At 36.7% G+C, this 20973-nt stretch overlaps 3 protein-coding genes and 1 long non-coding RNA gene across 4 annotated transcripts in view; 2 read left to right on the plus strand and 2 right to left on the minus strand.

The window, feature by feature from the left end:
• Positions 1-470: 470 nt before the first annotated feature.
• The window catches only part of LOC121250442, a 32174-nt gene continuing 11671 nt past the window's right edge, over positions 471-20973 (plus strand). The window contains exons 1-2 of the long non-coding RNA XR_005937787.1: positions 471-481; positions 9769-9936. This is a non-coding gene — a long non-coding RNA (uncharacterized LOC121250442). The remainder of the gene's footprint in view (positions 482-9768; positions 9937-20973) is intronic.
• LOC121250440 (thymidine kinase a) lies at positions 3617-6035 on the plus strand. Its single transcript, XM_041149572.1, has 4 exons — positions 3617-4051; positions 4342-4486; positions 5137-5258; positions 5423-6035. The coding sequence occupies exons 1-4, from the start codon at positions 3774-3776 to the stop codon at positions 5694-5696; spliced, it is 819 nt and encodes a 272-aa protein (XP_041005506.1). The 5' UTR covers positions 3617-3773; the 3' UTR covers positions 5697-6035.
• LOC121250441 (BTB/POZ domain-containing protein At5g48130-like) lies at positions 6068-8801 on the minus strand. Its single transcript, XM_041149573.1, has 4 exons — positions 8695-8801; positions 8526-8595; positions 7143-8294; positions 6068-6851 (listed from the first exon to the last, which is right to left on the minus strand). The coding sequence occupies exons 1-4, from the start codon at positions 8799-8801 to the stop codon at positions 6153-6155; spliced, it is 2028 nt and encodes a 675-aa protein (XP_041005507.1). The 3' UTR covers positions 6068-6152.
• LOC121250439 (scarecrow-like transcription factor PAT1) lies at positions 11172-15656 on the minus strand. Its single transcript, XM_041149571.1, has 2 exons — positions 14994-15656; positions 11172-13319 (listed from the first exon to the last, which is right to left on the minus strand). The coding sequence occupies exon 2, from the start codon at positions 13301-13303 to the stop codon at positions 11480-11482; it is 1824 nt and encodes a 607-aa protein (XP_041005505.1). The 5' UTR covers positions 13304-13319; positions 14994-15656; the 3' UTR covers positions 11172-11479.

Consider the following 20973-nt stretch of genomic DNA (forward strand, 5'->3'; position numbering starts at 1 on the left):
TAGCATATCATGACCATATTAACATATTTGGGTGATGAAGAAACATTCAATCAGATTCATTTATTATATTTTTTTTGTATATTGATGTTAAGAAACAATTGATGAGACCATTGGAACTTCTCATGAAAGCCTGTACTAGAAGCTTTAAGCCAAGAAATGCCTTTGAATTTGACAAGTTCTTGTACATGCCCCACCCCACTTCTTTTATATGTTTATTTTAAAGGCTTTTATCGTTCTTCTCTAGGCATCTGTTTTTCTTATGTCCAGCTAACCCAGTTACCATCTCACCAATGAAGCTTAGTTTTCTACTCCATTCATTTCAAGAAACATACAATTCCTCCTTTTGACATATAATTTCTCTATTTTTGGGGAATGAAGTCTCATCTCACCTAGCTAGTTAGAGGCTTATGGTATGTGCCCCGAAGTTATGAATTCATTGACCCAAACCGAATCATTAATTACCGTTGCACCTCTTCCATAAGTAATGTCAATCAGTTTTACAAATCCAACAAATCTTATTTGAGATGTTTTTCATGACAACATCTTGATGCATATAGGGTTGAGATTCTAAGTTTTTGACCAAGTTTTGAATTATTGATCGAACTCTAGAATCTATAGTGAGAGAGAGATAGAAATATGAAATAAGTTTCGTAACATTTAGGTCTGGTTTGGATAGTGAAACCATCTCAACTCATCTCATCTAATTATTACAATTTTTTTAAATTTTCAAATACAATACAATAAACAATTCAATTAATTTTAAATCTCGAAATAAAAATAATATTCTAATAAAATTATATTCAACTTTCATCTCATCTTATCTCAACTCACTATCTAAACCGAGCCTTAATGCTATTTGAGTAATTAACTCATACAACTATAGATGTTGTATAGTTGACTTTATTTATTTATTTCTCTCTCACTCTAAACCTTAAAAGCTCAATCAAAGAATTTGTAGGAATCCAAATGCACTGTCCTCTTGATCTGTGTGATGCATATACTTATCTTTTGGTTAGCGTCCAGAAAGATTGGCCCATTTAACATGGTCTAAAAGTCGAAAGAAGAACACGCACGCACAGTCACACAGGCATTTCAATTTCTGATGTGGTTTCCGAGGGGAGGGTAAATCTTATTACATTTGGATTGTGGAATATGATTAGCAATAAGCATCTTTCAATATCGTGCTTCTCACGAAAGTCACTTTGGTCGGTAGCAGTAGCTGGCCTAGAAGCTCCAGCTATTTCTCTCGTATTTATACCTTTCTCTTTTTTCTTTAAAGACCATTTGAATTGACCATGGCACCCTTAGTTACTCCATCAGAAGCCTATCTTAGCTATCTTTCAAACATAAAGGAAAAAGGTCATCTTGGTATAACACATCTGCTTAGGACCTTGGGTTGGTGGGTTAAATTGTTGGTATCCAGTCTGCACTGGTTTGGGGTTGGTAATAAAGGCAAAGATGCATCACATGCATATATATAATATGGGTTTCAAAGTGGATTGCTTTTTTGTCTCCTTGATTCTCATTATAATTTAACCATCTTGCTTGCTTGCATGCAGTTTGCTTTTTGGGACTCAATCAGATCATGGCATCCATTATCAAATAAAATGTTTACCCATTTAGAAAGTTTGGAACTTTGACCGTTTGACATGTTATTAGAAGAAGCGCAGGCACCAAGTAATTCCTCTAAACCTTAAGAATTCATCATTTTTGTGAGATTCATGTTTCCTTGAGTCCACCTTTAACCTTAATACATCTCTTATATATAGACCTTAGGCATATCAAGTATGATATTTATATCGGGGCACCTTTAGCCATTTTTTTTTAAATAAAAGGGAGGACGGCACCTCTTAAACTTTATTAACTTTCATTTATGACGAATGAAGGCCTTCAATAACAATAAATCCCAACCCACAATAAAAACCAACTCGCCCAAACCATCCTGAACAAAAAAGTATACTCTAGTTGCTACGGATAGAGGCCAAATCTAGGGGTGACAATATGTGATACGACCCGTTAACCCAACACGAACAAGACATGATAAAAGTAGATTAGGGTTTAGCCTTAACAGGTTCGGGTCAAAACGGGTTGACCCGTTAAGACACGATAGCTTAACAGGTTGATAACGGGTCAACCCGTTATGACCTGTTATAACCCATTATGACCTGTTAAAAAAGTTAAAATTACAATTATACCCTTATACTTAAAAAATAAAATTTTTGGGATTTTAATTTCGATATTTTTATTGTTTGGATTGTCATTTTAGACTTGTAGTTAGTTTTATATTTTTTATAGATATTGTGATTTTAACATTTATATAAAATTATACTAAATTTAACTAGATCAAATGGGTTAATTTTGGGTCTTTTCAATCTATTTATATAAATGGGTCAAAACGGGTTGACACGACACTACCCGTTATGTTAATAGGTCGTGTTAGGGTTTGAGATCTTGACACGATAACCTTAACGAGTCGAGTTAGGGTCGACCTATATAGTATAATATACATGTCTTGACAAAACACGAACACGACCCGTTAACACGATTTGACACCCCTACCCAAACCCAACTTATCCAACCTATACAAAGGTACAAACCTCTTATCTCACATGTAAGCTGGCCAACTTCTCTGAACAGCTTATTCTCACCCAACACACCCCTTCGTGCTAGGGAATCAGCCACTTTATTACACTTTCTAGAACAATGATGAATAGAGAACACAAAGTCATCTAGAAGGAATAACATCTTATCTCAAAAATCCTAAATATACCAAACTGTACAATCTCTAGCCAAAATCCAAAACACCACCACCCAAGAATCACACATGTCAATGAACAAAAAGCCCATTTGCTTGCACAACAACAAACCTTCTAAAACCGTCCCTAACTCAGCTTCGTTGTTGGAAGAATGGCCAAAAAACTTAGAGAAAGCAAAGAACAACTTTCCGGAGCTTAGAGAAAGGATGTAAGATAAGCCTTGATTCAAAGGTAGCAAAAAACAGAGAAGTTTGTACAATCTCTCTTTCACCGTGCAAGGATATTATCGACACCTCAAGGCAGGTAGGCCAGCTTTATCCACAACCAACTGATTTCTAACATCCTTTGGAATATCCTGAACCTGATCAAATAAACATGGCATAAACATAGTAATGTTCTGTCTGTCTTAGAACATGAGCCTAAGCAGGCCAAATGAACACAATCCCAACCTACCCTTCAGCCAATTCACCACCACCTCATACAAAGCTGCAATGCAATTAATCCATCCACTACAGCTCTCAACCCTGTTAAATTATTTGCCCAAGATACACTACCAATCAAGTTTACCTTTGAAGATGATCTAAAATCTGCAAATAGAAGAGGAGGGAGAATAAGGGCCAGCCTGAGCCAATAGTTGTCATGTGTTTTTTTCATATATAAAAAGAAGGAAAATTATTCGTATCAGCCCATAACCGCAGCACACCTCATGTACTGCGGTATAGAAAAAAAAAAAAATTGTGAGGTGTGTTACAGCTACATACTGTTTCGTAGAATTGTTCTAAAAAGAATATTGTGGTGATGATAAAAGAGGTTGTTGTTGTTTAACTTTAACCTTATAAAATAGATAGGCGTGTACAAGACAACGATGTTGCCGTTAACGTTAATTCCCACGTTGCCCCCAAAATTTTCCCTCCAAAATCGAAGCCCCTCCAAAAACACCCCCAATTCCCTCCAAAGTTCACTTTCAAACCCTAAAATCAAAATTCAAATATTCATTTTTGCGTATTTATTTCGAACATGGACTCCCTCCCTTTCCATCTCCACCAACCCACTACTCGTTCTATCGACCCCTTCAACGTCTTCAAGTTCCCCCAATTCCCATTTCTCAAAGGTCCCGGATTTCGTCTCTCGACCACTGCTTCCATGGCCTCCTTCAAGTCCTCAATTTCCATGAACAATAGCTGTGATCCTCATGTCCGGACTTCCGGCGAAGTCCATGTCATCGTGGGCCCCATGTTCGCTGGCAAAACCACCGCTCTGCTCCACCGGATCAAGTCCATGGGCAGCACTGGCAGGTATATTAGGCAATTTACAATTTTGCTGAAATTCATAGTTTAATTCGGTTGCTCTGTTACAAACTAATTCTAATACTCTGCTCTTTAAATGGATTGGTTAACCTTGGTCTACTGATGGGTTTTCGCTATGGATGCGAAGTTTTGTTCAATAAGATCGTATTTTTAGTTCAATTGTTTAGGCTCATGTTTAGATTAAGTTGAAGTTAGCAAAGACTAATTTATTATATAGTTAAATTTGAAGCTTTTGTAAAAGTGAGTTTGGTCTTTTACACAAAAGTGAATTTGTGCAGGAATATTGCAATAATAAAATCAAGCAAGGATACAAGATATGCTATAGATTCAGTCGTGACGCACGATGGGATGAAATTTCCTTGCTTGGCATTGCCAGATCTGTTGTCGTTTAGACAGAAGTTTGGAGATGATGCTTATGAAAAGGTGATTCTTGAGTTGAAAAAAAAAATTGTATTGTATTTTTGTTGGGTTCTACTTTTTCTTTAACTATGTTGTTTTTCTTTATTCTCAGTTACTAGGTATTTCAATGAATGAACTGCTAGATATTGATGGTTTTTAAGCCTATTGATATATGAAGTAATAATTTAACGCTCAGTTTAAAACGGGTACACTGGGTGTGTAATATTTGGTTCCTTATAGATAAGGATAGAACACCTAGAATTTAATGATTGTTGTGATGTATGGGTCACACCAATTGATTGCTCAAAACTTTGTAAGATTATCAACTGTTAAAAGGGCTAAATTACTTATAAGAAAATGTAGAAGGGCTCAAATCAATAAACGTACTCTGTTCTACATTTGTTTGAAACTCTTACTAAATTGTGCAGGGTTTTGGTGCGGAGTGGCAGGCAGAGGGATGAAGCTTTTAGTAGAATTAGTTTTAGGCTTTTATCCAGTTTGATTTACATGTAGGAGGAATAGTTTAATTAACATGCATATCCAGTGTATGGGGAGGATATAGTTGAAGTGATGGTGACATTTTACCTTCGTGTTGCAAAGTCTCTTGAGTGTTGCTTCGTGTTTAAAACTGTTGCTTTGAATGTTGCTGATCTGATATTATATTATGTTGACAGCTGGATGTAATTGGTATTGATGAAGCTCAATTTTTTGAGGATCTCTATGATTTTTGCTGTAAGGCTGCTGATCATGATGGGAAAACTGTAGTTGTTGCAGGCCTGGATGGGGATAACTTGAGGTGCTCTACAAATATGATTTTCATTTTTTTTCCAATAAGATTATTTTTTTGTAGTGACCTCTTGTAGTATCTATAGCCTTCTACCTGTTTCCACAGCTTTCTTTCGTTGATTGTTTGGCATGCTATTGCTTCCCATTTGACCCGCACATAACTATAATTGGCAGAAGGAGCTTTGGTTCAGTACTTGACATAATACCCCTTGCGGATTCTGTAACCAAGTTGACAGCTCGTTGTGAAATCTGTGGCAAACGAGCTTTCTTTACTTTGAGAAAGACAAAAGAGACACAGACGGAACTTATTGGTGGGGCTGATGTCTACATGCCTGTCTGTCGCCAGCACTATGCCAATGGACAAGTTGTCATGGAAGCAGCAAGGAATGTTCTTGAACCCTACAAAGTTAAGAGTGATTCCTTTATTGAGGCAACTTCAGTTGTTTAGTAACATATATGGCTTGTTTAAAGCTCCCTATATTTCTCTTGGCTCATATTTTTTCAGTCAGTTGCCTGGATGAGGAATTTGGACATTTTCATTTGAAGTTTTCCTGTCGTTATGTATATGGGATAGAGTTAAATCCACTTATTGGTGGAGATGTATTGTATTATGTTTAGCACAAAAAGTCGTGTTCTTCCATTTGTTGTGATAATTCATTCACTATGATGTTGGTTTAATGAGTTGATAGAGAGGTCCTATTGTCTTGCTCCACATCTACTTGTTGAATCTCTTTGTAAATATGCACATTGCCATTTTGACATTAATATTTGTTATTGGTTGCATGCATTTCTTTATGTATTCTCATAATAAAGATCTTGTATGTAATCGTACATCTTATTTCCTTTTCCCCAACTAGATCCAGAGAGGATCAATTACATGCATTTTATGCTGATAGTTATTCTGCTACATTAACTTGGACCATAGACCATGAGCACTTGACTTTCTCTTCGTTTTCCTACTTCCAAATAAGGTAATGTGGTGAAAGACCTTCAGTAGTCGACTGGCATACTTTCTTTGCGAAGCAAAGTTCACAGAGCCAATGCAACCTGTCACTTGTTCTAGAGGGTTCCTCTTTTTGCTCAGAGATCTAGTTTCCACACCATATGGTTTGATGCTCTGTGTTTTGTTTGAAATTGGTTCTGTTGTCTTTGAATGGTTCTGCCATTGAAGGCTCCTCTTCAAGGACATGAGCTCTTGTTCAAGATTCTGAATTCTCAAGCTTGTGGACTCGTATTCCTTTCTTGAAAACTCAGGCCTCTGTGTCGGAAGATCTTTTTGTAACAAGAGACTCAAAGGTCTACTGCTTGGCTCTACTCCATCCATGTATGGACTTTCTCCTAGATTCTGGCTTTTGGAGTTTGGACACCTAGAGCTTGAGAGGCTTCCAGAGAACTCTCCACAATGTGTATACCTAAATGAGTCTGAGCATTCTTTGAAAACTTGGTGTGTGTTGAGCTGCTGAACAAAAAGTGCCTTGACAATCAAACGTAGTGGCATTGACTCATTTTGAACAGCTTCGATGCATGCCTCTTGTGACAGTTTTTGGCAGTTGAGATACTTGCAGACTGCCGCCTTCTTTTCCTGTGATATACTTGGATGTGCCTGAAGAAAAGAAATATACCATTATTAGGGAATCAAACTTTATATAATTATCTTATGTATTCAGACATGTAATTTTTAAACATCATGAATTTGTTTCATTTTTGTAGCCAAGAAGCTGCACAACTTGGTTTCAATTGCTTTGTCAATTCCAAAATTGTATTGGTCTGTTGCTCTAGGATCATCATCCAAGCAAACATAACCAATCATTCTTTGATACGTGTTAGACTTCAATGTGATATAATTTCATCTAAGTTGCATCTTAAAGGAAAGCTGGGATTTGTGAAAGCTTACTTGTAGGAATGTGTTCGTTGCCCTGTAAAGTTGATCATGGCTCTGTCTGCAAGGGATTGGTATTCTTTCAATGAGTTCCATGAATCTTTCAGGTCCCATGTTTGGATCTGGAGCTATATGGGAGAGATATGCATCCCATAACTCTGCAACTATTGAGTTGCTTTCCGAAGGAGTATGGTTCGTATCCAAGTTAGATGATACATATGTTGACATTATGCTCTCCATTGCAGCCAACTCCATGCTAGAAGAAATTGACTCTGTTCCAATTTTCGGTAGGGCAAAATCTTCCACTTGAGCAAAGTGCAACATACACGCTATCTGATCTTGCAACTTGACCTTATTATCACCTCTCAAACCAACTTCAAGGGATCTAGAAAGCAGTGCAAAGTAAAATCCGACAGGAATAGCTCTACCAGCTTTCTCCCCCATGGGCAGCAGATTAAGTATGCCGTGGAGGATTGCTGCAACTTTGTTATTTGTGTCATCATTCCCTATTTTCTCAGTGGATTTCTCCCAAAATTGGCGTGTCTTCTTGGAGAGTACCCATTTGTTTGCATAGAAAACAAGGAGAGGGCTTACATATTTTTCTTTCATACCTTGTCTTCTTAAAGATCCTATTATTCTTTTGAAGAATCCAAACGGTAAAGCTATCAGATCCTTGATCCAGAGGTCCTTGCTCACTATCTCCTTCACTGTTTCACAGTTCCAAGCTTGGCTGGCCAATGCCTCCAATGTGACAACTGGTTGGTCCCGTCTCCTCTCTGGGTCAAGAATCTCCATGCAAGCCATGAAGGCCAGAGACTCGATGCAGCGGCTAACTATCAGCAGCTCCTCAGACCATGGAAGCAACGTTTGGCACTTTTGAAGCACAATCAGGGTGTCATCCCAACTTTGCAGAACCACTTGGTTCAGATAGAGATCAAACCGCTCACAGAGGTTACTGGAGCAGTAATCTTCTGTCATCTCAAGAAACTCTGCTGCACATCGCAGCGCTGCTACATTAAAAGGGTCGACCAATGTGGAAGAACCATAGACGAATAGCACAATCATTTCAAACATATCTGGTCCCCCGGGGAAATCTTGTGGTAGCTCAACATTGGCCGAGTTGTCTATTCTTTTCTTGAAGTATCCACTCTTCGAAGACAATGGGTTCTGTAAACACAACAATGAAGAGAACCTAAAAGTAAGCTTGTGCTACTACATTCAATCCTATTAAATCTTACACAATTCTGAAGAACGCAAGAAACCCTGCTTTGTGGGGCATAGTAAAGGTTCTAAATTGAGATCTTTACTTTCACAAACAAAGCTGCAAATATTTTTGTTGGTATATGCAATAACAGACACTTTTCACTAGATTGAACTTATATTTGACAGTTTTCATACCTTGTGCAGGTTGAATATTCTATCACCAACTCGAACACGAAGAGAAACCGGCAAACCAGTCTCTTGGCTCCTGAGACAAAGATCCAACCAACATCACGAATTCAGAAGAACATTTGCAATGCATGCTAATCAGAAAGGTAAATAATCACTACCGAACCAATAACCTTACCATGACATAATTTTGATCTTGAGCAAGGCCCTGATGTTAGGTGAAGAGAAAGGACTTGAGGCCACTGAACTATCTTTCGTGCTCACAACTTCCATTAGTAAGCTCATACAACTGCTCTCAAACTACTGTTGACTGAAAGTGGAACTAGAGAAAGCAATCGAGTAAACATATGCTTCTGAATCTCTCTCTTTTGATGGCCATAAATGGTAGAAACCCGTCTCAACAATCATAATAAAAGAGCACTGGAGCTTCTAGAACCCAGAAAACCAGCGGAATAAAATAGAATGGAAGAGAGAAAAGAGGTGGCTTGATCTGCTTGTCTGCACACACATTCGTGAATTTCATTTTGTAGTCAAAGTCTAATGCACACGAGTGAAACTTGATAGCCAAATTTTAAGGCTTCAAAAACGTTCTCGAGTGGTGGAAAGTTTGAATATCATACATACACTTGGCCTTGGTTAGCAAAATATGGAGGCATCCTAACATATGTGGCTTGCACTGCAAGCTTGTTTTATGATTAAAAGGTATTATATAAGTCGTATGATTTTCTGATTAGTCAATCTGATCTTGCAATCAACATCAATTGGTGTAAATGAACTCCTGTGATCACGTAGATCATCTCTTATTGGGCATGATGTTCAAAATACTAACCGATAAGATTGATTGATGGAGGTTTTGGGAGTAAAATGTACATGTATTAGAAAGATGCTTCGTATAGAATATTAATGGAGCTGGTGGGGATCTCATGGAAAAAATGGAAAGGGTGTGTTGGGAAATAGAAAAGAAGATTGAAAGACGGAAAACAATAGAAATAATATGAATAAAATATGATAGAAGGGAGAAATGAACTTGACGTGCGGATGAAGTTTTGTGGCATATGGTAACCAACCAAGACGGCACGGCACGGCTTCTGAAATTCGGGCTCTTTGGGAGGAGGAGCTTTGCTTGCTTTTTCCAAACAACTCTCAATCCCAATAAGAACTCATGTAAAGAAATACTATTACACTAATTTAGGCCGTATTCGTTGTGAAATCACCATTTGTCCCAACAGCTTGAGCTCATGGGAAGAGGTAGATTTTTATTTTATATCTTAACACTCCCCCTCACTTGTGGGCCAGACTTCCCTTCAATGAGTAGGCCCAACAAGTGGAATATTTAATTAAATGGGATAAAGTGTAGAATCAGGGTTCGAACTCAGGACCTCTGCTCTGATACCATGTGAAGTCACCACTTGTCCCAAAAGTTTAAGCTCATGGGAAGAGGTAGATTTTTATTTTATATCTTAACATTCGTTACTTATATTCGTGGGTATGCACACACGCGTATAGGTATGTTTTGGTCTTGAGTTTCAAGGATTTTTTGTACACAAGTACGTACCTGCATTCATTCATGGTGGTTTATACTTTATAAAAGATTGTAATTCCTTCAGGGTTTGGTAAGTCTCACAGATATTAGAATGACCTCATCTTAGATCTCGAGAACTCAAGCAATACAGAACCTTTTTAAGTTGCACAAGGGATTTATGCTTCGATCTCAATCAAGCAATATACCTAGTTTATTCTAGAAAGTCAGCATCCACTGATTTTGGAATTTCAAATGCTGTTTCGGTTGCTTTCTCAGTGTTTTCGGCTCCCCTTTACCATTAAATGCAAGAGGAAAATGAAGGTGCCAAATATCATTATTCAAACATTTCTTGAAGACCTAAAATCGTCAGTCTAGTTTCACTAATTATGCATCTGACGTTTCTGCAATTTTTGTAAGCATGTGAAAGGGAAAAACAAAATTAATCACTTTGCTCATTACAAAGAACGTACTTTCTTCTTAGTTCTTAACGTGTCGTGGCGGTTTTTCCCTACAGAGAGGGGTCATTAGTGGGATAGTCTCACAGATATGAGTTCATGCCGATGTCTGCTATCCTAGAAACTTATTCCTTAATTCTGATATGAGGACCTGTCCAAAGCTGACTGATGAAGCTCTGGTTCCAGAAAGTCACAAATGCTCTCGTCATGGTGTCTCTCGACATGATCAGCACGGGCATATGACAAGTAGGGAGCTTTCATTTTTCCTTGCCTTCCTCTTTTTTCTTGGGGGTGAGCATCTAATGATCTGGACCAAAGCCAGTTCCACGAATATATGAGCTCTGTTTCAGCTACTTCTCGTTAACAGCGTCATCACTGTGTTTTTTTGCTACCCCTCCTGCATTATATAATGTCTTGATGTGTCATTCATTAAGATCTTATTCTTGCATGGAAGATGGGTATGATCATGCAATACGATAGAAATATCAACACTGATCTGTCTAATACCATCCGTTATGTTGTTATATGCAGAAGTGTGGGCAAACAAGCATTCTCATTGTGTATGTAAGGGCAATTTGTTTCGTGTCTAGGTCATGCACCTTATCCACCCCGAGAGAGAGAGAGAGAGTATAGTAGCCGGGATCACAGAAGACACTTTGCCAAAACCAGCATTTAACCTTCTTGGAATATAACATTTATGTCAAATTACTCAAAGTAAATCCCATCAGGAACACGCAATCTCACCGGAAATTGGTTTCTCTCTCAACCCGCAACCAAGAAAGTTCAGGACTTCGAAATGGTCTCGATGAAAATGGCCAAGGTATTTTTTTAATGGCCAAGGTTGATCTATAATAATAGGTACACACAGGAAGGCACCTTCTTCATAACAGTCAGCAGCTTACAAAATAAAAAAGGGACCAAAACTACATGTTCTACCTCCGCTTTTTGCTCCAATCCTAAGATATGGCATCTACCGGTGCCAGTTTTCACTTCCATGCACAAGAAGCAACCAAATCTCTGTTCATCCAACCAAGATAAAGAGCTTCATCTCTTTCTTCAAGCCTATATTTGTCGCAATAGTTCTCCAACAGCGTTTTAATGGTGGCATTCACCAAGGAGCTTAAAGGGTATGGAGTAAATCCAGCCATTTTGAACCGTGACCTCCACTTACCAAGAAGCTCATGCCGTTCCACCCTATCAGGCCCCTCACAAGCTATTATATTAACCACCTCCCTTGCCAAGCAGTGCTGCTCCACATTGATCCGCTTCTTACTCTGCCTCGGAAGAGTCACATTGATCGACTCAAACATAGCTGTGTAGTAGTTCAGTGTTTCAAGGAACCGTGGATAGAATGCGGCAGTATTTGTGTTGGATTCTTGCTCAACAAGCGTCACCACCTTTGGAGACAGGCTCTTGACCAATCTCAGTATCCTGTCCCTGTGATTTTGAGTGCTGACACTCTCGTCGGGCATATGGTGTAGCATGAAAGCAAAGTTCACAGCAAGAGCTTCCCCAGATCGAACCCCAAGATTCCCTAGCTGAACCTGACAACCGGACATTGCTGCAGCATGGAACTCAAATGGCACCTTAAAGGACTTTGCAAAGTTAGATAGTCGCTTTCCCACAATACTTAGTCCTCCTCCACGAGCATAAGCTGACATGGAATCGTCTATACCTGTTATGCGGATGTGGGGTGGTCCACCAGGCCTAGCAGCAAAAGCCTGGATTAAAGTCAACCATTGACTCCCCTGAGCAATTTGGAAATCAATGATGTGAACTCTGTTTTCATCCTTCATGGCTTCTGCAATGGCTCCATTGGCAGACATATAGCCAAATTTAAAGTAAGGGCAAACCTCATAAAGAATATGCATATAAGAGAGGAGCTCGGCACTTGCTGGTTCTTTACATTTCAACGATTGGCAAATGTTACTTCCTGAGGAGGCCAGCCGTGCAACAAGCCCTTCCAACATGTACGCTCCCAATCTTTGGATTGGTTCACCAGTAACCGACACCATTTGACGTAACTCATCCATCAACCATTGTGCCATTAACATATCATTCTCCGATACTGCTTTTGCACAGAGAATGAGAATATGATTCAAATCCCTATTGGAAATTGCCTCCAATATTTGTCTCCAGCTGTCCATTGCTGGTGAGGTATTGCTTGTGCCATTCTGGAAGGTACAACCATAGCTGTCAAGAAAATTGCAATCAGGACCCATCATTACAGTTTCCAGTTCTTTCAGTTTGTTCTTGAAGTCATTTACTTCATCAGTTATGCAGGATCCACTTATTGAAGAGCCATAGGTATTGTCAGGGGAATGAAGCTGGTCAGCAGGGCATGACTGAGAATCTTGCTGCGACATTGGGCTTCCATTGGGTGAGAAACTGACAGTTGATGGGGAAGTATAAACAGCATAATTTCCCTTTGCTGAGGACTCCAAAGTGCAGTACCGTTCATAGGAATTCTGAGCCAAGAAGTGGGTCCCTTGGCTCCCATCAATGGAGTGTAGCTGGTGGTCAATTGCTCGAAACTGAGGCAAGCAGTAGGCCTCAACTTCTCGAACTGGTTGATAGTACAATCCACTGGACATGCCCGAACTTCTGTGCTGCTGTGATGCTTGCATTGAAGAATAATCTACCAGCAGAGTCTGCCAAGTCCCTGTCAAAACGCTTGACTGAGGAATCTTTTCAGGGCACAGTAGTTTTTGGAACTGAACTAAAAACCCACTTGCCAGAAGGCGGCCTGTTGTAGCTGTTATTTGGTATTCATGGCAGAAAATTTGAAATTCTTGGATTTTTTTTCTCATAAAACAAGCTCAATATCTGCGTGGCAACAACAGACCTTGGTTAAACCAATATCAGCAACTGCATAAATTTCAGATGACTTCTCCCCAAAGAAAATGTATATAAACAGATTACACATAATCAACAAAGAGTACCAGAATCGTGCAAATCATTCCCTAAAAAAATAAAAAAGAACGAATAAAAATCATGTTCTTCAAATTCTGGGGCGGAATTTGATAACATGGGGAAATCTTTCATTTGGGATGGGGGTTAAAATTATCTTGGAGATAGAAGGGAAGATAAATTACATATGAATTGGTAATAGCACTGTGCGAATGTGAAAGGGGTGTGTAATTGTGTTAGAAGTGGTCAACTTTTAACTCTTATATGGGGTCCTACAAAATTAAATTCACAAATTTTCAACTTTTATATGGGGTTCTACTAGCTCTGACCACTTGCAGAACCCAGATAAGAGATGAATACTCAAGTAGGAAACTTAACGATACATAGTAGGAAAGTTTCAAGCATTCACAACCATGGGAGTGCAATCAGGTACAATTACATGATAAACAAAGAAGAGAAATTGACCAGTTGAAACTTAAATTAAAAAATCAGAAAATGGGAAGTAAGTTCATTATGAAGATTATGATAGATACAAGTTAAGCTACACATAAAAAGAGGTCTCCAATTCTGATTAACTAAAACTGGTAAGATCGGGCATTCTTAAATTCTCTTTTAACCCCTTACTATGGTATGCTGCTTCATTCTCACTCTGCATCAAACATTAACAGATCTTTCGTTAACTCACAAAATTCATCTATCTTTGTTTCTAAATTATAGCAGCATATAATGTATAACGAATTCACCAATTAAACGCATCACATAAGTGCAACTTTTACAAAGAAAATTTGGAAGGCCATCATATTAGAAAAGGTCTGGTGAAGTTCAGTATACACTTCAGCATATAGATTAAACCCTACAAGATGAAATAGATAATTAACAGCATTTTTCACCCATCTAATATCAGCTAACGGATCATAAGCCATCCCAGGTTAAAAAAAAAAAATCAGCAGTCATCCCACTGTCAAAAAATCAAAGGGGCTTTGAATCTCAGCAAGTTCGAATCGATTACATTCACCACCATCAACCCCAAAAAGGTTTTTTTTTTTTTTTTTTCCCGAAAAAAAAACATATGCCACTAACCAATGATACCCTTCATAACAACCCAAATCCTTCTTCAGAAAATTGTACAATCAACAAATAAGTTCAGCACTAAGAATCTCATTCCTTGAATATGCACCAACCCCCCCCCCCCCCCCCCTTTTTCTCAGGCACACACAAAGACAACAGACAATGGAAATCCAAGTTTAAACCATTTAGAGGTGATGAAAAGGTTCAAGCTTCAATCTTACATCATGGAAAGAACTTCAATAGAAAAAATAAAATCCAAAGGAAAAAATGCGCAAAACATTTCAGCGATCCATTACCTGCGCATTTTCTATTTCGTCTTCGGGACCAACCCATTTTCAAGCAATGCTCAAACATGTAAAAGAAAATGACTTCGTTTTCAAATTTTGCCCGGACGGAACTGATTTTGACATACCAATTAACATCCCGCAAAACAGAGCACTCAAGAGGAAAGCAATAGCAAACGAACCATAGCTATAATTAAAGTTTCAGTTTCATCCTAATATCGGTTGTTTTCAAACCCACCTTACTCCACGAGTTTCCAAGGTTAGAATTCCACTATCAAACTCGAGTCTTTCACCGAGAGAGAGAGAGAGAGAGCAGAGAAAAGAGAGCAGAGTCCGCAGCTGAAGAGAAACCACCTGTGGACTAAAAAGATAGGAAATTTGCAAAAGCCCTCTGGTTAACGAAACTACATATCTACCCCTTTTATCATAGAATACTTTCATGTGCTTCAACGACCCTTCCTTCTCTCTCATCATCCAAGTGAAATTTTACTCTTATCAGCCGTCAAACCTAATGAGAATATTGTAAAATAAATAAATAAATAAAGAACAGGTCTATTACTACTATGCAGCAAAGTAAAAAGTATTTTCAGAAGTTAATATGAGTATTTCGTTTGGACGTTGCATTAAATGATTCGGGGTCATTTGCTTTATGTGGACATAGTATATAGAACTGTTGCTGTTAATGCATATTAACAAGCGCAGATAAGATTCTATACGTGAGGATGCGATGGCATCTCTAACAACTGCACTGCTTTATCCTTTTTTTTTTCTTTTTTTTTTTGGTTTAAACTGCTGCAAGGCACCTCGCTGACACTGACTATACTATGATCCTTTTAATTTGTGTTTTCCTGCAACTTAAACGAGAGAGTTTCGAGTAAAAAAACAAATTCCATGATTTCTGCCTTTTGTACACAAGGTCGGAGGGTGTATGACACTTACATTAAAAGACTTTTTTGGCTCTGGATCTACTTGATAATACGACGATACATATCTGCAGAACTTCTGTCCTTTCTACACACAATAAAGTTTCTAATAAGCTAAAAAAATAATGAAGATTAAAGGTTGGGGTTGCGAGTCACGAGTCACGAGTCAAAGAAATTCCCCCTTCCTTGGTTAGGCTACGTTTAGATACTGAGAATATATGAGAAGTATTGAAAATATTTATGAATAGTAATGAAAAAATAATAATAGAATAATAAATAATAAATAAAAAGTAATGAATAATAAAAAAATAGGTAAAAAATAATAATAAAATAAAAAATAATAATGAGAATACTTGAGATATTCTTAATATCCAAACGTAGTAACATGTAGAATCAAGGAGAACTTCTTCCCTCCTAAGGGCTAAGTACTCCTCTTCTACCTACTCAAAGAAAGTAGAAATCAAGAAGTAGCTCTCAATTCAATAGTAATCCATCTTTATTGGGTCCACCCTATAATTTCTACTCGAAACTATGCTAACAATGCTCATTCAATTCCATTAAGGCTAAGCCGGCTAAACTAACCACTTAGTAGCACGTTTAAAGAAGACACGGCTCAATCGGTAAAGAGAAATGATATTTATAGTCGTGTAGTATTTAAGTAATGCATAATCTATTTGAAAAAATAAATAAATATAGAATTCGCATGAAAAAAAAAATATTTTTTTTAATAATGAATCTCACTCTTTTTTAAAACAAAATACACGTTTTGAGAATTGTTGAGTTAAACGTTACCCAAAACTAATCTATAAGATTGCTTGCTGCTTGCACATGACCAAGGTAATCTTAAATTATATTTTTTTTTTAGAGATGCTACATAACATCCACTGTAGTGGGTGTACACAATGCACTTACTACGTGGATGCTTTTGGTCATGTATTTTTTTTATTTTTATTTTTTTTACCAGATGACTTCTCTAGTCTCTCTCATCCCATCATCTCTCTCATCTCGACTTCGACTCTCTCTCTCTCTCTCTCTCATCTCGGGCTCTCTCTCTCATCGTCTCTCTCTCCTCGACTCTCTCTCATCTCTCTCTCTCTCATCTCGAGTTCTCTCACTCATCTCGATCTCTCTCATCGTCACTCTCTCTCTCATCAGCTCTCTCTCTCATCTCCGCTCTCTCTCTCATCGTCGGTCTCTCTCTCTCATATCCCCTCTCTCTCTCATCAGCTCTCTCAGTGCGTAATTTCAAATTTAGAAGATGAATATTGTATAGTATTTTTCGTATTTTACTTATACTACGTAGGGTGTGTAGTGGATGCTCCCACTACAGTGGCTTCTCCCCAGAGTTTTTCTTTTTTTTAGGCTAAATGTATTAAATCTTAGTTGACCTCTGCAAAATACCTATAGAAATTGTTGCAAACAGATAATCAAACAATTTAATCTTCACTAAGTTGTACATTTAGGCTATTTCATCCATTCCATTATTGCAACAACATGTTAATTTTAGAGGTGTCAATTCATGTTAACGAGTCATGTTCGTATCGTTTTAACATATGTACATTATACTTAATGGGTCAATAACCAGTTAATGATTTTGTGTCAAAATTTCAAACCCTAACACGACCCATTAAGATAACAGGTTGACACGACACGACCCATTATTGAATACGAAATCGACCCGAACTGACCTGTTTACATTAATGGGTTGAATATATCTGTTTCAATCCGTTTGACCTTATTGATTTTATATAAATATTAAAATATAAACAATATATATAAAAATAAAAATAAAAAACTAATTACAAGTCTAAAATTACAATTCAAACAATAAAAATACCGATATTAAAATTTCAACAGTACCAAATATGATAAACATACAATTACACAAATATGATAAACACACATTGTAATAATATTATAGTTACAATCCCAAATATGATAAACATATATTATAAAATATTAATATTACAATCTTAGATCTAAGGGTGTAAATGTAAATTTAACTTTCTTAACGAGTCATAACGAGTTGACCCGTTAGTGATTCGTTAAGGAAATTGTGTCTTAATGGATTAACTCGTTTTAATCTGAATCCATTAAGATCAAATCTAAATCCATTTTTTATATTCGTATTAGGTTAATAAATCGTGTCACGTATTGTTACCTCTAATTAATTTAGAATTAATTTAGAAGTGGTAATGGCTGTTGATGGAGTGGTAACATTGTAATTCTGTTGAAAATGGAGGTTCTTTTTGGTTTGAAAGGAAGATGGGGTCTAGTCTGCCTCCGGGACAGTGACCCACACGGTTGAGCTGAGAGAACATAATTTTTACATTAAAGGCATAAATGACGTTGGAAGAAGTGCCTTACACTTCAGCTAACATGCACCTCTTTTCTCCTAAAAGCCTCGTCACGTCTGCAAATTGCCCTATAGAATCTTCAATATATAATATGCCTTTTTACAGTATCTTCAATATAATATATTATCAAGTTGATTGTCTGATTTGCTAAAAAAATGGTGATTTTATGCTTTTGTTCGTCTCAAAGATCTAAGTCTCTACAGTTAAGTTTGTCAAGATACTCGGGTATGGTGAAAAGTGAATTGTGAAGATAATTGCTAACGAAAATGATCTCAAAACAATCAAATGGGAGTTACTTTCATTTTTGTAACTGGTAAAAGTACTTGTCTTCTTAGTTTTTAGCATTATGCAACTTTAAAGATGATCTTAACATGCAGTCTACAGGTAACAATATTTTAAGAGTAGTGTTACTCTACCGCTCAGAGTGGTAAGTAGGTTAAAAATATTTTTTTATTTATTTAGAATTTTTTATTCAGATTTTTTTATCATTTTAAAATATTTTTAAAAAATAGGAAATCGATATACTAATAAATAAATAATGACTTCCTTAATTATAAAGTAAAAAAAAAAATTAAAAAAAATAGAATATATGAAGTGTCAAAATAAATGGACAAATTGAGTGGATAAAATAATATATTTTTATATTTTAAATCTATATTTATTCCAAAAAAGAGAGAGAGAGAGAGAGATAACATTGAGGAAGAAAACCGAAAAAAGTAAGCAATGCCAAGGAATTGTAGACATCTTCTCATTGATGGAATTTGGTATCTGGCCATTGCTAGCTTTGTCCCATCACTTTATGCGCATGCCAATATAAGTTTAAAATATTGAATTGTGAGAGATGTTATGCTAAAATAGCAGATCCTTTTTTCTAGAAGAGCCATAAATTAATCAATATTAACAAGGGTTAAATTTAAAAACCAATCTCGGAGCTGAGTCAGCTCATGACAAACAAGGTTCCTTGCTTTGGGAGAATAATACCCCACCGATGTAGTGCTGCAAGTGATCCACTCCTCTTACTCTTAAATAAAATGTTTTGGAATCAAATGTACAAAAGAGCTAAGAAAAAAGGAATCTTGTTGTTTCTTGTCCCCTCCAAGTGAGTGTTTTTATGGCCCACACTCAGACACTCTTTATCTTCAATCACCCTTAGTTCCTTTACTGATTGCCCTTTTGAAACTTTGTGTTTGTTCTTGTATTTTTATTGGGGAGAGAGAGATATTATATATATTGCTTTGCTTCTAATTCATATAGATTGCAACTTGCCAAGGTTAAAATGATCTCTATGCAACTCAAGTGAAAATGACCTCTAATATCATCTAAATGTTTCAAATTTGCTTTGATTGTTTACATGATCTTTGATACCATTTGGATAGATATGAATTTTTATCACCACCACTGACTGCCTTTTCGAAATCTTCCCTACATGTTTATGCCAGGCTCTTATCAAATGAGTTATAAATAAGATCCACAAAGTTGCATGAGAATTTAGGTAAGTTATTTTAAAGGGAAAATATAAACCACATGTTTAATAAAATCAACTATTCATCTTAACTACTCAACAGTCGACATTATTCACTAGAAAATACTCTAGCCACAAAGAAATTACACAAAAGTAATCTTATAAACTGATGTAGTTTGATGTCGTTTGTCAGATTGTAAAGTTAATTTTATTGTAAAGTAGATCTAACATATCAGATAAAGTCACGTCAATTTATGTGATTGTTTTGTGTAATTATTTTGTGGATGTAGCAGTAAAAAAGAAAAAAAAAATACTAGGAAAGGAAAGGGAAAGTATAGGGCCCAAACCAATAGATGGAGCTCCCTAAAACCTTGGGACCATAATATATAAATACAAAGAGTGATGAATGAAGGTAGTAATAGTTTGTTGTCTAAAGTTTACAAAGTTGTATGAAGCAAAGGCATAATAATGAGAGAGCTTGACTTTGTATGCATATTTCCCTGTCATCACGCCGACCATGTTATGGCTTTTTTGGGGGTACATTTTGACTGCATCAAACTCTTCTGCAGCATTGGCATTTGCATCTTGTCTTCTTCTGCCCAAGCTAGATTTAAGCCTTTTTCTAACTTCGGACCCATTTTCCCTTTGCATTTTAGGTCACATGTGGACCCTTGTGTGTCTATTTTTTGGAACTCAATATTCTTGAATTCTCGTGCTTCCCCCATTCATCCATTTATTTATTTATTGCAAAGAACAATGTGAGTTGTCCTGCCCTACCTGTTCAGTTCCAAAAGTACTGTGTTTGTTTAGAGGAATATGTTAAATTCATACAGAATTTCTTTATATAATTTAGAGTTAAAAGGTCAACCTCTGTCTCAATGTATTTGTGATTGTATAACTTTTGTTTAATCATATTAATGTAATGAAAATTATATACCTGAGTGATAGTCAATAAGGGTACAGAGAACTTGACATTAAGCATCTCTCTAAATCTAATTAGTATGTAACATAAATTCATAAGAAAAATTCAATTCCACGCCAAACTCTGCATAATGTTTTGATTAATTCGATGGAAGACCTATCTTTTTAGGTAGTAAACAATTTTACAAGAATATAAATAATCAACCCAAAAATATTAAAGTTGTTGACCTGTGCTGCAGAGCTGTGTGTTTTCAATTATATGTTCATAAATGGATTGAATCCAATAGAAAAGAAGGAACCCAACAATTTCTCAAAGGTTTTTTCTTTTTTTTTTAACAGTATTATCTTAATTATTGTACATACTGATAGATAGGTTTTACCTTATATTCGCTCAAGATAGAATTTTTATTGGGTTTGTACAAAATAGTTTTGGGTCTTTATTTCTTTTGATGCCTGGGTTTGGTCTATATGGAATCCTAGGTGTTTGAATTGTTACCACGGATTTCCTCCGCCATAAGTTAGGATTTTTAATAAAATTGGGATTCTTAAAAAAAA

Source organism: Juglans microcarpa x Juglans regia, chromosome 2D, assembly GCF_004785595.1.
Source record: "Juglans microcarpa x Juglans regia isolate MS1-56 chromosome 2D, Jm3101_v1.0, whole genome shotgun sequence".
NCBI classification, from domain to species: Eukaryota; Viridiplantae; Streptophyta; class Magnoliopsida; order Fagales; family Juglandaceae; genus Juglans; species Juglans microcarpa x Juglans regia.

What these genes read in the sequence shown, in the direction of transcription:
- LOC121250441 (XM_041149573.1), bottom strand. Translation starts at nt 8,801, where the DNA reads ATGAGCTTACTAATGGAAGTTGTGAGCACGAAAGATAGTTCAGTGGCC. An exon ending in GAATATTCAACCTGCACAAG is followed by an intron (nt 8,295 to 8,525) that starts GTATGAAAACTG and finishes TTGTGTTTACAG; the next exon opens with AACCCATTGTCTTCGAAGAG. An exon ending in CAACGAACACATTCCTACAA is followed by an intron (nt 6,852 to 7,142) that starts GTAAGCTTTCAC and finishes TCTTTTCTTCAG; the next exon opens with GCACATCCAAGTATATCACA.
- LOC121250440 (XM_041149572.1), top strand. Translation starts at nt 3,774, where the DNA reads ATGGACTCCCTCCCTTTCCATCTCCACCAACCCACTACTCGTTCTATC. An exon ending in TCCATGGGCAGCACTGGCAG is followed by an intron (nt 4,052 to 4,341) that starts GTATATTAGGCA and finishes GAATTTGTGCAG; the next exon opens with GAATATTGCAATAATAAAAT. An exon ending in CTGGATGGGGATAACTTGAG is followed by an intron (nt 5,259 to 5,422) that starts GTGCTCTACAAA and finishes TATAATTGGCAG; the next exon opens with AAGGAGCTTTGGTTCAGTAC.
- LOC121250439 (XM_041149571.1), bottom strand. Translation starts at nt 13,303, where the DNA reads ATGAGAAAAAAAATCCAAGAATTTCAAATTTTCTGCCATGAATACCAA.